The 16265-nt window shown below is 33.1% G+C and overlaps 1 protein-coding gene across 2 annotated transcripts in view; it reads left to right on the top strand.

The window, feature by feature from the left end:
• Positions 1 to 16265, top strand: part of CSMD1 (CUB and Sushi multiple domains 1) — a 1073555-nt gene that overhangs the window by 805447 nt on the left and 251843 nt on the right. For both annotated transcript variants that reach the window (XM_071442193.1, XM_071442195.1), the window contains exons 13-14: positions 12452 to 12634; positions 14544 to 14870. In XM_071442193.1, the coding sequence (XP_071298294.1) occupies positions 12452 to 12634; positions 14544 to 14870 (510 nt within the window). The remainder of the gene's footprint in view (positions 1 to 12451; positions 12635 to 14543; positions 14871 to 16265) is intronic.

Genomic DNA, 16265 nt, shown 5'->3' with positions numbered 1-16265 from the left:
GAAGTGGCCAGAATCTGACTTTATTGTGGACTACATATGCTTATATAGTATTCTAGGAAGGCTAGTAATGTTTTACTACAATGATTGGGTTAATCGTTACATCAACAAACTTATACATTTTGCAATATCCCTTGCTTGCAGAGCTTGATGTAATTTTGTTTTCTGGTAAGTATTGATTTAATCTTCAGCTTACTCTTGATTTAATCCTCAAAGTTCTGTTTGCTCTTGCCAAGGCATTCTGATTTGATAGTCTCTTATGCTAACCAGGTCCAAAGTCCATCATGTGTGTTCCAACAGTTTTGCATGTCTTTTCATGTGGCTTTAATGGCCTTAATTGTGTTCTTTTCCTAGTTAGGGAGAAGTGTGTTTGTGTACATGTTGTTGTGTTTAAGCCCAGCAGGAGCAAGGAAGGAGAGATTCTCCATGTTTCCTTTGAGTGGCCAGACCCGGTGGGACGGTCATTCCATGGCCGAGATGCCACCCCTCGGTTTTAGGGGAGGGGGATCAGAGGTGCTCTTCATAGGCAGGCCAGGATGTACAAAGGTACAAAGGTGCCTGCCCAGGGCTTTATCATCAGAGTGTTGGTGTTTGACATCAGTGTTCTCCATACAAATCTTCACCTGCACTGATTTCATGCAAATCCTTGGAGTCCTGATTGCTGTCCACTGTAGACCATCTCCATCATTGCTAACTTCTAGTATAGGGTGCAAATTTATTTAGTAAAACTGGTGTTTTAGGAATGCTGTACTGGAATTCAGCACAACCCACATAATGATATTTTTCGTATAGTAGATTCATTTTAGCTGTTATTGAGATTTTTGAAAGACCTGGAATTTCTTGTTCATATTAATTTTTCCATCTTTTTAAGCTGGGATAGATTCCTATTATCATCTTACTAAAATAAATTGCAGTTTTTAGGATTTTGGTGTTCATTGGTATGGTTTTCTTTTAGTAACTAACACCATGAAAAGACAAAAGATAGTCAGGTTTGGGTCATTAAACAATTTCTGCATCATTTGTACCTTCATTATGGTTGGTATAGTATATAGAAATTCATTTATTGAATTTCTTAAATGTCACTGTTGATTACTCAGTCACATGATTTCAAATGGAAAATTATATTTGAATCTCAAATATTATTGAAAACACCATACTGGTAGTTGGTACTAAAGGAAGATCTTTGGAAATATTAACAGTTGAAGATTTGATTCTGACACGCAGTTGTCTCTTAGTGAGATCCTCTAAAAAGAACATTTATTTCACTAAAGAGTGAAATAAATGTTCTTCTTCAGAGTTCTTCAGTACTTTTTATCTTTCCCAAGTCCTTTCAACCACTGCATGATTTATCTATTGAGCTCATAAACAGACATAAATTTTACACTTTGACTGAAATTGATGTGACATACTAACACCTCCACTTGTTGCAAAGTCAGCATATCCTTCAGAGCAGCCTTTTTTATATTGCTCTCTCATTTTATTAGCAATTGAGATTAAAGGGGTTTGCTATTCAGTTGAAATAATGGCTTATTTTTATGTTGTTGTGAAATTTGAGAAAAACAGTACTTCCTAATCTAAAACATTATGAAGGACAAATTTCATTGTGCATTTGTGCATTTTGTGCATTTGATTTCTTTGTTGCATATATGGCAGCATATAAAAAAGTCCCTCAGACTCTTTATTATACATGAGAATTGCTGAATTAAGTTACCAAAAGATACAATATCTTAGCATTGTGTGTGTTTGCAAGCTCTGTTTGCATATGAACACTTCTGAAAACTCAATTTTATTCTAATCATAAAGAATTAAAAACATTTACTAGAAGATGGATCATCTGAAATATGGAGTCTTGTTGTTCTCAGAACATCAGTTATAAAAGATTGTAGATTGAAGGTTTTTAAGTGCAAAAAGTAATTTACTTCATTAAATGGGATATATGTGCAGGTGAAGCTGAATCCAATGAGTTGACTGTCAGTGAAAAACAGTTTGCTATTGCCTTGTACCTTCACCTCTCTTCTGACCTTTCTGGGCCAGCATAGCCATGGCCAGGCCTCTCTTCAGTAGGACATTATGCATCCTTCTTGGAAGGATTTTAAAACAGCATTTCCTTTGCAATTCACTCATAGGCTTGGCATTAGTGTCTTTTCAAAGGGTCTTTATTTTTCCTTTCAGTGTCCAAAGAATAGCGTGATGCTGAAGGAACTTTCGCAACGCAGAACACTATTTACTTTCAAACAAAATCATTACAAGTAGATGCAAAATAAAGTAGCAAATGTTTTGCAAATACTCTCACAGTATCAGTTGGAATATAAAAAATAAATGAAGCATGAGTCCTTGTAAATACATATTTAACTGTTTCCAGTCTATATCTCCAGTCATGCCTGTTGATGTGTTTTTCCAATCATTTGAAAGAAAAGAAATTTAGGACCATTTCGTTCAGGTAGTGAATAAATTTGACTTTGTTTCAATGCTAGACCATGATATCAGCATGTGTGCACTTGCATAGCCTTCCTTGCATAACTAAGAGTCTAAGTGCTTCAAAAAGAAAAAAAGCTAGACGATACAAACCTTTTTTGATATTTCCTATGATTTGCAGTAATCACCACATTTCAATCTATCTGTCTTTGATAATTCCAGGGTCTTAATATTTGTTGCCACTTTCAGTTTTCTAATGTCTATATGACCTCTGAAACAGTAAAATGTTTTTATACAGTCACCTTTATAGAGAACATGATAAAAAAGCTTTAATCTGTTAATTTTTCTATTGTACTGTATTAGCATGCTGTAGAAAAGGTGAATGAGTTTTGGTGAGTATCATTTCCCAAGTTTATTCAGCTTGCAACTGAACTTTGCTGGACTGTATTTCCAAATATTATCATATTAAGTTTGGTTCAAAATCTAATCAGCTGCTTGGAACCATGGCCAGAGGTTCCTCCTGTGTTTTTTTTTGGTAAAATTAATATGCAGAGGAAGGAGGATGACTTTTAACAGATTTTAGCAAGAATCAGATGTAAAAAATATTCAATTTTTATTTTTTTCCTAATTTCCATTCATTCACTTAATTCTATTCTTAATTTCAACTCACAATATGCTCAAGAAAAGTGAGTGCAACCTATTTATTGGGATTGTCTTTTAATCTGCCAATATTGAAAGTATATAAAATAATTGGAGTATTCCTAATCTGTTTGCTTGTCTATATTATAGACATTTGGATGTGCTTTCTCCAGAACATGTACCTGATAGGAACAGCATAAAAAAAAATTTACATTCTCCCCTGGCTTGTGCTATTTGGAAAAAAATCAAAACCAAAAACACATAAACAGCAAACCAAAACAACATTGCATCTGTCAAACACTTCTTAAAATAATTTTTTTATGATTTTTTTTTTAATTAGCAGATTTTAATTGCATCCTGGTTACTCTATGAAGGCTACAGTTAAGCTTTGCTATATAGTAACAGACACAGGATTTCCATGTAGCAATTTGCTGGGGTTTTTAGGTTTATTCAGTTAACCTCTACATACAAACAATATTCAGAGAGACTTTTTTTCAGCAAAATAACCAATACTGTTAAATCCCCATCATAACCCAACCTGTCCTCCTTCCTTTTTTCTTCTGGGTGTGAAAATGGAAAATCAATGGATTGATTGGAATTTTAAGACTAAGTCCAGTCTATCTAATAAGTCAAATAGATAGTTAATGCTCATGAAGACTCCCCTATGTGCTTCTGTGAAATTTCAGTTTTTAATTGCTATCACTGAAATAAGCACATGAATTTTAGTAATTTGTTCATTTATTTTTGTGAATTTATACTATGCCTACAAAAAATTTATATGTACATATGGGTATGTTTATATGGAATAGCTTCCAGAATTAATTCTGGAAGCTATGAGATTTCAGACTGAAAGCTGTGAGATTTCCTTGTCTACACAGTAGTTTTGTGTTATGTTCCTCAGAAAGTGTGTTTTCTTTGGGAAAAAAAACCCAAAAACATCCTGTTGTTAAGCCTTGGACATGTTGACATCTTTGGAAAGAGAAGGAAAGTTTGTCTTGCTTAATCCCACCTGTCCCTAGGACACCACCCCAGAACTCTTGGGTGACCAATGGGACAAGAGCCAAGAAGGATGGAGGCACAACAAAAAAAACATGAAACATACAAGATATAGATAAAAAAAAGGAAATTTTCTCTAGATGGAAAGAGTGTCCATGCAATAAAGTCTCAAAGTTAATCAAAGAGAGAAAAATTGAGATCTTGAGAAATTGTGCATTGCCAAAAAAAGCTAAGAGATGCTGGACTGAGTCCAACACTAGAAGGCAGGATTTGTCCCACAGGGGCAGAATAGAGGAGAGGAGAGTAAGGCCTAAAGATGTTTTCTCTTTTTTTTTTTTTTTTTTCCTTCAGAAGAACATTTTTGGAGCAATACTCATCCTTCTTGCTTCTTTGCTGAAATATAATAAGGGAAAATTATTTGGATGTCCACACTGTACTAATATGGGGACATTCAGTTGCTTCCAAAGCTAACGTTTTCTGTTTGAGCACTTACTACTTCTACAGCCGGCATTAGAAAAGTATTGAGTTGAAGCTCCAGCAAATCTACACGTGATTGTAATCTTTCATTTTCTATTATGAATCTGTACTTATCACTCCTGGTCTTTAAAGTGGAGGCACACCTACTGTAAGGTACTGAAGGGGATACTCAGGAAAATAAGGTCTTCCCATCTAACATTAATTTTATTTTGCAAAATTCTCAGCTGCCATAGGCTTGAGATTTTGGTGAGGGTTTATTTTAGGAGTATGAGAAAAAGCAGTGCTTATATGGGTATATGTGCTTGAGAAGACTACACCCGCAATATATGTTGGGTTAAAGCATCTTGAAATAGTGTGGCGTTGTTTTTCTGTAATATTTCTGTAATAAACTGTTAGGATTGGGATAAAAAAGTATAGATTAAGCTAAATGAAGAAGTTCTATTGTCCAATGTTTATTCTTTATTCACATTTTTGCTTCAAAATACTATAATTATTTAATGGAAATTCATTTACTATGTGTTAAATTAATTTGCTATGATGCCAGCTCCTAATTAGAATGCCATGTGCCACTAATTTAAAAGGTTCAAAGTCCAATATATTGTGTCATCTGAGTTTATAATCTGAATAATATATTGTTTGTATGGCATGGCACATTTTCCATAAAACCATGCTAACTACTGGTAATTATATTTTTGTCTTTTAACCCTTTAGAAATAGTGGTTTTATGTTGGTGGTTCCATCAATTTGCTAAGGATCAGTGTTGGTTTTACAATCCTGTTAGAAATGATTTGCTAGTAGCTGCTCATTGATTTTCTTTCTAGATAGCTACCATGTCTTTCTTGTCAGGACTTAAGATAATTTTAAGTACAGATGTTGAAGGATACGCCCTTATAAAGGAAGATAAAGCAAATAAAAATTTTTCCTAGTTGGAGGGGATCAATTTGATACACAGGTATTTTTTTAATTCCTTGGTTCTTCTCTCCAGTTTTTGAGACAGTTAATAGATGTGACCTTGCTCAGTCGTGTGAGATCTCCCTTGTTCTCCAGAAGTTCTTGAAGATAATTGCTAATAGTTCATTGACTGCTTCAGTTTCAGTACTGAATTTAATTGGGCCCTTGAATGAGTCTGCATTTTCTAAACGGTCCTTAAGCTGTTCTCTTCCTATCCTGCCCTTCTTTTAATTTTATTTAAACATTTTTATCTAGATAAGAGAAAGTGTTCTTCATTCTCCTTTCCTGCAAGCTATTTTTCTTTCTCTTAATTTTAAGGACAGTTTAATTCTACAAGTTTTGTCACTGCCTTCTGCCTCATTCTGGGGTTTGCCTTTTCACAATATTCACCCTTACCCTATTCTGATAATTTCTGAGGCAGCTGCACTTTATTTTTTTCTGTGCTTCCCATTTTCCATAATATTCCAAGTTTATTTCCACAGAATAACTCCATGCTAACTTTTTGTTCAGGGTGCTGCTCGGTCCTTTGTGCTGACAGGTCCTGCTCTTTCTAGTAGTAAAGCAAGATGAACACTATAATTTTAACAATATCATGTTTCTTAACAGAAAACATTAGAATACAAATCTACAGTGAGACCAAAAGCATATTGGTACTTGACAATAATAGGTGTTTAAGGAGGAAATGGTGAATTATATGGTGATAAATTAAGAAACAGAATATTTTCTGTTTCCAGTGATGCATGCCTTAAATAATTTTTCTCTCAATAAGATTTTCTTCCATGTATTTGTCCAACAACTTTTTGAACACATGTATTTCACAACCCAGAAAAAGAGATTTTCAGCCTATTTAACTGGTTCTCATTTCCTCAGTAAATTTGATCTCTTGTTTTCCTCCCCTAGTTCTAATCGTACCTTTTTTAAATGAAAGAGCAATACTATATGCAAAATTCAACATAGAAATAAAATTTGTGAATGTTTTTGTGTGAGGACAGAATGATATTCTCTATTTTGTTCACTGTTCCTTTCCTAATAATTCTTAACAATTTCAATAACTTACAGTTTCATAGAATTATTTAGTATGCCAGAGCCTCTGTTGCTGGAGTCCTAGTCCTAGTCAAATCAGAACCTATCCCTGTGCTTGAAAACTCATAATAATGATTTTTTTCCCCATATTTATCTTTCTACAAATTTTGGTAATGAATTTAACATGATTGGTTAGTAGGTATCATACATGTTTTTTGCAACAAGTAACAAAAAGCTTTTTCCTCATTGCTGTTCATATTTGATCTGCATTAACCCCTGAACATGTAAAATTGATTGTAAACAAACCAACATTTTATTTTTCTGTTTTCTGTAATAACATCCATAATATTTAAGTACACAGTATATATTAAACTTAAAGCACATATTATAAAATTTGTTTTCTGCTTTATTGTTTTCAAGGATTGTTTAAGATATGATGCAATAGAGTGTTATTATTACCAGCAAGCCATCATATGCTATGTTAGTGAGCTGTTGGTTTAAATTGACTTCCTAGAAAAATTGGGGTTTTTTTTCATCAATCTGATTCTGAAGACATGTTTGGGTTTTTCTTTGAGTATTGGTACAGAATGCAATAAGGTGGAAGCAGCAAAAATTAATCTACTGGATATGATCTGTGGTCTTTTTGATAACAGCAAGGACAAAACATTTCAGAGAAAGTGTGAGAGCCTCTTAAAATGCAGCAGGGAACTATATGATCTGTGAAGGCCTTCTCTTTTTATATTTGGAGACTGATAATAAATTGCACTGTTAAATTTCTTTGAAGAAATTTACTGGAATAATGATAAAATTGTGATCATTTATAAAATTGTCATGTAAGTCCATCCTCTTTTTAGTGGTAGGCCAACCTCATTTTAGCTTTAATAGCCACTTTTACAGTCCAATTATGTACTATCTGAAATATTTTTTGTATTAGTTTTGATTTACCATTGTCTTTTTTAGTAGTAGTTCCTATGTTCCATTGCAGGAATCATGTATATAATATTCCTTTTCTCATGTCCTCTTCTGCAATCCTGAGCATCTTTCTATCCTTTCTTATTTTATAAGGGTTTGCTTGCATAACAATATCTCCTTTGTGTTTTTAAACTACATTAGGTATTATGACTGTTAGCACAGGGAGGCATGAGGAATAAGAGGAAATATAATAAATCATCACTTTTCTCATATATGGAACATGAATTTCTCTGACCTCTTGGAGTTTAAATGTTAAACTCTCTTTTCTTTTTTTGGGGAGGGGTAAATGTACACCTGCACCAGTTCACAGCTTCCTTTAATCTATCTTGACTGTAAATAAGATGATAATTATGAAATATTGTAAAATAATTAGGTTTTAAAGCTATTGACTTAAATTTTCTGATAAAAACCTGAAGTTTATTTTATATCTCAAAAACTGATTTTTGCTCAAGTCACATGTGTTAAAAACATGTATTTATTTTAAATTGTATTTATGCATTTGAGTTATTAATGTGTGAGATTATTATTTATACTCTTTGGATTGTATCCAGATTCAGATTTAATGATTAGATGATTCACTAAGTGTCTCAGCTAGACTATTCGATAGTGTGAATGAAAATACAGCAACATTAAGAATTTAATTTAAACTGTGTATTTATAATCTAGTAACAAGAGAGGAAAAACAATTACTCTTTCCATGAATATTAGGAGTTCAAAATCTAAGCCATGTATTATTTTATTAAACATTTCAGATACCATAATCAAAGTCCTTACATCAAAAAATACTTTAATTGCAATGCGACACCTCTCAAATAGCAGTCATGATACATATTTAAATGCTTAATATCACTTTTGAATCACCATATTTCTTCATTTGAAAGAAAGCAGAGCAACAGAAATGTCTTTCAATTAAATTCAGAGAGATATGACCTTACAGTCAGAAATCTAATGTTGTCATTCTTCTAACATGAAAGAAAGAATATTCCCTGAAACTGAGTAAATATTTCTAGTTTACAAACAAGATGAAAAGTCTGTTTCCCAAGGCTATTGAAAGAGGGTCCATGAAAGCCAAGAACAATTGCATAAGATCAATATTAATATTTTGATAACCAGAGGGAGCTGATGTTTAAATTTAGGCTTGAGAGTTTATGTACAAACTTCATGAAGTTCACAGAGCTCTAAGAACTCAGATCAAAAGAAGTTCAACACTGAATGAGTACACAGAATCATCCTAAAAGAACAGGCCTTTAATTGCCATGCTAAATAAATTAGCATAGATTTTATTTTCATGTTTGTTATTTTAAAAACATTTTCTATCCCATAGGATTTTCTAAGAGCTCAACATAACTTTAATGGAATTGGTCTGAAATGTTCTCTTTTTTAGCAAACTGATACAGGACATTTCTTAATTTATGAAACACAATAATCCATACATGTGTTGGAGCAATACACACAATGCATCTCAGCTGCATTTAGACATTTTACAAAATTGTTCAATGACTAAATCAGTACAAGTCAAACAGGTAAAAAATCTGTACAAAATCCCAGAGGACAGAAAAATTTTGGAAATGATTACACACCTACTACTGTAGATCTAAAGAAAGAGTATTCTTTATGTATAAATACAAAACCATTAGTTTGGACTTCTGCATCTTCCCTTAGTTTTGGATTAATGTAATGAATATGTAATGAAATGTAACTTTTGACTAAAGAGAATCAGAGAATTATTTAATATAATCAGTCCAACCATTAACCCAGTTCCCCAACTAAATGATATCCCTCAGTGCCACATCTACATATTGTTTAAATACTACTGGGATGGTGACTCAGCCACTTCCCTGAGCAGCCTGGTCCAATGCTTGACAACCCTTTCTGTGAACACCTTAGAGCACCTTCCAGTACCAAATGGGAGCCTTCAAGAGAGCTGCAGAGGGACTTTTCATAACAGCATCTAATGACAGGGCAAGGGGGAATGGTTTTAAACTGAAGGAGGGTGTGGGATTCACATTCTCTGAACCAGGGAGAAGCAGTGAGAAAAGCAGAGAAAAGAATGACCAAAACAATTCTTATCTCATTTGCTGCGCCTGTGTTGTGCCAAAGTGGAACGCATTGTGAAAGATTGTTTACCTGAAGGGAATTGGTAATTGGATTCTAGTGTGTTTTGGTTCACTGACCAATTGAATTCATGTGTATGTGTATCAGCATGGTCAGCTGACAGTCATGGGATTCTGTTGGGTGCTTGGCAGATTCAGTTTAGATGTAATGTAACAGTGTAATATAGTATAGCATAATATAGTATAATAAAGTAATTAATTAGCCTTCTGATATCCATGGAGTCCTACTCATCATTCATTCCTTGGTCGGGGGCTCCCTGTTTCCAATAGGAGTGCAGTTCTAGATTAGATTTTAGGAAGAAACTATTGTGAGGGTGCTGAGGCACTGGAATAGGTTGCCAAGAAAAGTCATGGATACCTCATCCCTGGGAATATTAAAGGCCAGGCCAGTTCTGAGGAACATGGGCCTAGTGGAAGGTATTCCTGTCCATGACAAAGGGGCTAGAAGTAGCAGATCTTTAAGGCCCCTTCAAATCCAAATTCTATGATCCTATGATGACTCTATGAATTACAATGAGTGTTGTCTCTCAGCCTGAATAACTTTTGACTAGAGTAGATTTCTTGTTAGGGATACATACAGTCTTCAATTTAAGGTTTGTGAAGAAATGGATTCCTACACCTGGATGGAATTTTTCAAGCTATTTATTGTCAAAATGCAAATAAGACATCCTCAGAAGTGTTTTATAAATCAGCCATATTTTCTGTATTGTTTTTATGTTGAACAAACACGCACAGACACTGGATGTTTAGATATAAATAAAGTTAATGTAATTATTTTTGACATTTTTTGAGTTATTTGGCTTTTAAATATAAAATGAATTTATTCAAAAATCAATTTATTTTGTGTTTTGCAGAACCTGAAATTTATCAGTCAGTTGTTTTTTATAAGACATATTTTATTAAAACTATTTTTCCGAGGAATGAAACATATTTTAAATGTTTTATCTGAAATTAGTGTTAATATTTTTAATTTGTGTATGGTTTTTGTGCTTGAAAATAAGATATTTACAAATTTGAATTGTATACCACTATATGCCCATATGGACATTCCTGGATGAAGGAAGAATATTAAGAATAAAAAGGAGGAAGAACATTAAGATTAAAAAAGGATTTGGTTTGTCTCCTAAGTTTGGCAAAGAGTTTATGATCATTCTCACATGCTCAGTAAGATAAAGCTTGCTTTCAATGGGGGAGATGAACTTCTAAAATATCATTAAAATATGTATTCCAATTTTCTGTGGCTCCCCACATTTTCATGACGTATGTAAAGATGTGCATAGCTGAAAAGATAGGTTTTCAGTGCTATTCTGTGGAAGTTAAAGTCAATATCTCACTAGGAGCAAACAAATAGGAGCTATATTAAAGCATTTGTAGGTATAATTTTGAATCATTATTTATAAATATTCTTTATAAAATTTCCATCACAATGTTTTATCTGTGTTTTGTATTTGTGTACTGGAAATTTTGGAAAATGTTTTTATTAATTTATACATTCTAACTTTCTGCTGAGACAAATTATTTAAATGAAATAGTAATGGGTGCATCAGGCACAGCATCACTAGCAGGTCTAAGAAACTATCACATTGTGAAATATGTGCCATACCTTTCTCAACATGTCTGTCAACAATTTGTTAATGACTGCTTTAACGGTGTAAACATAGTGGATTGATTTCACATGTCATAATTTTGTATCCTGTATCTTAAAATTTCTGTTCTGAGTCAAGATATACACTTCTTCCAGGATTTAACAGAATTTGATTTAACAATATTTGACAGCAAACATTTTTAAATTGTGTTAAATTATGTTAATATTTAATTCAGTGAGTTGAATTTTCTTGTTATCTTGAATGTTTCTGATTTCATACCTTAGACTGAACTGTAAAATATTTAAATACCCAGAACTTTATCTGTACTTCCATTTGAATCAGATTTACATAATTTCATTACATGTGCAGAAATACAGTTTATAGAATCAGAAGTGCTTTGTTGTTATTTTTTTTCTGATCAAAGGAATGTAATTTAAAAAAATTGCTTTCAATTTAATAGCAAAGAAATGGAGCCTTCATTTTTTGATGAGCAGCCATGTGTGTAGTATTTTGTAAGATGATTCTGTCACAGGCAATTAATACTTATGTTTTCTACTACTTATGGTATTCATAAATTTCATAAGACTTGAATTTTTTATAGCCTTATCTGGTTTATGTAGATTTGAGATCTACAAATTAAATAATTTAAGAAACAGAGCTCCTAGAGAATATCTTGAAGTATTATCCAAAATGTTAATTTATTTTCAGCATAGCTGAATGTGGCTGGGAAAAATGTGGCTCTAATTTGAAATTTGTGATTAAGAAATAATTCCTCAATTTTGTTTTTATTATACTTCAGCTATTTTAAACTGAAATCTATTGACTCTATTAGGAAATTTTATACTTTTAATCATATTGTTAGTAGACTTATAAATGGAATTGCAGAGGTGAGAGTTAAGAGAATCTTTAGTATGAGTACAACTTTGTGAGAAAAATTATCTACATTTACTATGTCTCCATGGGTAGGATGGAGACTGTGGCTTTATAATTTTACGTTCAAATATGAGGTAATTTGGTGCAATCATGCAGTTAAATATAAGTATTTTGTTCTTTTCAGCAATGCAGCAATGCAGGTATGGAAGCTATTAGCTTGTGAAAGAACTTTAGATCCTAAGTCATCTTTGAGGCAGTTGCACAGCATTTACCTCTAGTTCATTTTCAGCTGTAAACATTAATTTAATCTATAATACCAAATATTTTGAAAATATTTCTGATACTGACATATGAATTGATTGAAAATGTATGTTCCTTATTATTGCATTTGAATTTTTCAATATTCAGAAATAGAGAAAGGAGGTTGTGGAGATCCTGGAATTCCATCATATGGGAAAAGGACTGGCAGCAGTTTTCTGCATGGAGACACACTTACCTTTGAATGTCAAGCAGCTTTTGAACTGGTGGGAGAGAGAACGATTACATGTCAACAAAATAACCAGTGGTCTGGCAACAAACCCAGCTGTGTTTGTAAGAATTATTATATTTTTTTCTGTGTTATTTTTCTGACCTTAACCTCTTGCATTTCTTAACCTTTGTGACTAATCAACAGGAAAATACTTCAAAGTATTGAAGTATTGAAGACTTTTTCCATCATGGTTTGGTTTTTTTTTCAATTGTCTTAGTGGCTCATTTATGGGGAATGTCATGCAGGACTGTTTTTAGAATGATCTTTACACTCATTTTTTATGTAATTGAACCAATTAATACTCATCATGTAAGTGTTTGTTGAATTAGATTCTAAATGAGGAATTCCTAATAGCAGAAAAGCATTCAAAAGGACTCTGTCGCATGTACAGGTTTCATTCAGGCAGTGCAAAACAGCCTGCAAACCCACATAAGAAAAGATTGGCTTTCTTTTTTTTTTAATGTGATATATCACAAAGGTGTGAATATGAATATAAAGAAGTTAAGAATATCAAACATAGGAAAAGTTTAGGAAAGGTCATTAGTTGTGATTTTTGTTTTAAAAGCTAAAATATATTTGTTGTTAAAAGAGGGTTGTTGGGTTAGGATTTTTTGTGTTTGCTTGGGGTTTTTTTTGTTTTTTTCTTGTTTGTTTGGGTGGGTTTTTTTTGGGGGGGGGTACAGTTTAGTTGGGTTGGGTTGGTTTTTTTCCTTTTCTTTTTTCTTCCTTCTTGTAAGATAGATTAAATCATTCAAGTACACAGGTATATTAGGCACTCCAGTTGTGCAGATTGTGTTAAATTTTCCTATAAAGAGTCATACAAATCAGTACTGGATTTGACAACCATCACAACCTTTGTGAGGTTTGGACATGTATGTACTTTGAACCTATTCTGTTTGGACATGTATGTACTTTGAAGCTGTGTTGGTACAGGACTTAACAAACTGAGCAAGATTGCTCTGGACCAGAATAATCCTCAGTGGGCCTTGCAATGCTGAATTGTGTCTTAGCATGTAAAGCCTAGGCACAGAGACAGTTCAGCTGCAGTTCCCTTGGAAGACAGAAGTTGTGTTTCTTCATGGTGCTGTATTGCATTGGATTGCTATATCAGTTTTTGTTGACCATGTAAATTATTTTACTGTCCTTCCAGTGTTACATATGCGCATGCCCCATGAAAAAGCATTGAATATAACATCTATTTACATACACTGAGTTCAGTTTGACACATTTGAAGAGCTGAATAATGGTTGTCCTTTGTGTTAACTAATATTCAGTGAGTCTTACCCTTTCTGAATATACTGTATTTCTGCCTAAAGTACCAGTCACAAGGTATTGGTCAAAACTCTGAAACCGGTTAGGCAATATCTTGATGAAAATTGGCTCAAAATAGTAACAAAGGATTATAGCTATGAATAATTTTTGGTTTTTTTCTACACCACCAAAGGAAAACTAGGGTAAAATAAGTTCAGACCATATACTCTTAAGATTTCTTGATTCAGTCACATCTAAATTTCCACTGTTATTTGCATCAGAATGAACTTTGTATACTACAGACAAAACTGGCCCTTGCGCTTGATTAGTTTGATTGTTAAATAGTTTAATGCATATTTGGAAAAAAAAATCATTCAAATTTGGACATCATATTTTGATTTTAGAACAAACCTGCCAATTTTTTTCAAATTCTGATGCATCAAGCATTACTTTTACTTTCTTGGTATTCACTACATGCAAATCTCTTGGAGGCCCTGCTTCAGTCACTCGGATTCACTTGGGAGACAAAACATTGGAGAACTTTTCTGAAGGAGTTAAACATTTTCTGATTGTATGTATAGTATGTATGTATGTATTTGGCATCCAGGCTTCAAACTCATCCTTTTCCACAAGAATAATAATAATTAAAAAAAAATAGAAAGACAAACATTTGTAAAGTTGTGGATAGCATTTTGAGAATCTTTTTGTTCTTTCCTTTAGTCTCATGTTTCTTCAACTTCACCGCACCATCTGGAATTATTCTTTCTCCAAATTATCCTGAGGAATATGGGAACAATATGAACTGTGTTTGGTTAATTATCTCAGAGCCAGGAAGCAGAATCCATCTGATTTTCAACGACTTTGATGTAGAACCTCAATTTGACTACCTTACAATCAAAGATGATGGGATTTCAGATTTACCACCTCTTGGCACATTTTCTGGCAATGAGGTCCCTTCTCAATTGGCTAGTAGTGGGCACATAGTAAGACTTGAATTTCAGTCAGATCACTCTACCACGGGAAGAGGATTTAATATCACTTACACAAGTAAGAACTGCTTTTTATTTTACACTTAGTTTTATGCTTTCTTTATAGTAATTAAAACATATATATTGATATTGATATTTATATTTATATTTATATATTTTTATTTATTTATTTCAGAAGTAAATTGTAATGATTGTATAATTGCACTATTTTCAGATATCTTCCTTGTATTCCTTAGCTTATCTGAATCTTTATCATTGATTTATTTTAATTGTTACAGTGCTGAGGAATTCCCTTCATTATTTATTATTTGTCTTTTTTATTCATACTGTGTAAATGCAGATCCCATACCTAAAGTCCAGGTCTTTCACATCAAAGTATCCAGTGCATGTAATTTAATATACTTCTCAGTGGAACCATCAGGAATAAGTTCATAAAAGTATTAATCTTCGATCCCAAATAGTAATCAGAAAAGCATAATAGTAATTATCATTACAAATAAATAGTTGAGGGATGGTGTTTTGCTTTTGTATGTTTTTTTCTAGATGACTGGGGTGGAATCCAAGAATACAAACCCCAAAGAATAGAATGTTCTTTTTTGCATTACCCATAGCAATTACACTCTGTGTTTTTTCTAGTTTCTAGAACACAGCTGAACTGATGCAGAAGCCTTTCCTATAAGAGTACACGAATTTAGAATCATTCTTCTACCTGGCTCCTGTCCCTTTACAAATTTTAAGAATGTGCTACCTTTGAGAAGGCAATTCTCAAATGTACAATGTTTAATTGTGACTGGACAACCAGTCCAAAAGCTGTTAAATGTGGGCCTGCTGGTCATGTACATATAGAGAGCTGCTGAGAAAATAAGTGTGTCTTGTTTGGGTAACCAGGCTAAGAAATATCTGGCTACAGATGGCCCTCTGTTTTGTTTATATAAGAAGATATTACTAAACAATACCCTCAATAGAAAACCAGTAACAGTATTGTCTTCTAGAAAACATTTTTACATTTGCCATAGATTGCTAACTCTCCTGAAAGTTTTATGAGTCATTCAAAGACACTACTTATACAGAAGTTATCATTTTACCTGAAGAAATTATCTTCTAAGATTATAGAAGTTAATCGACAATAAAGTTGTCTTTGAGACCTTTTGAACTGTTTCTGTGTTGTGCCAATTAAAATAATGGTTTTTGTGGCCAAGGTGTTTTCTTGCATTGTTTGGAAAGATTCCCTACATAAGGCTGGAATTCATTGATTTCAGTCTTTTTTAAGTCTTAGATGCTTAAATTGCTCTTTTGCTTTTATAGGAGGGGATAATTTTTTCCTTAGAAAAATGGCAGGAAGAAAAAAGGGGAAGACCTTTCCTCTTGTTTTATCACTTAGTACCTGTGAGAGGAGGCCAATATTCACTTTGCTACAACCTCTTTCCAGGTAGCTGTAGGGAGCAATGGGGGC

The sequence above is a fragment of the Agelaius tricolor genome, unplaced genomic scaffold, assembly GCF_023055355.1.
Source record: "Agelaius tricolor isolate 1412-34295 unplaced genomic scaffold, bAgeTri1.0.p SCAF_1, whole genome shotgun sequence".
NCBI classification, from domain to species: Eukaryota; Metazoa; Chordata; class Aves; order Passeriformes; family Icteridae; genus Agelaius; species Agelaius tricolor.
Note: the sequence above shows the minus strand (reverse complement) of the source record. Positions and strands in the feature narration are given on the sequence as shown.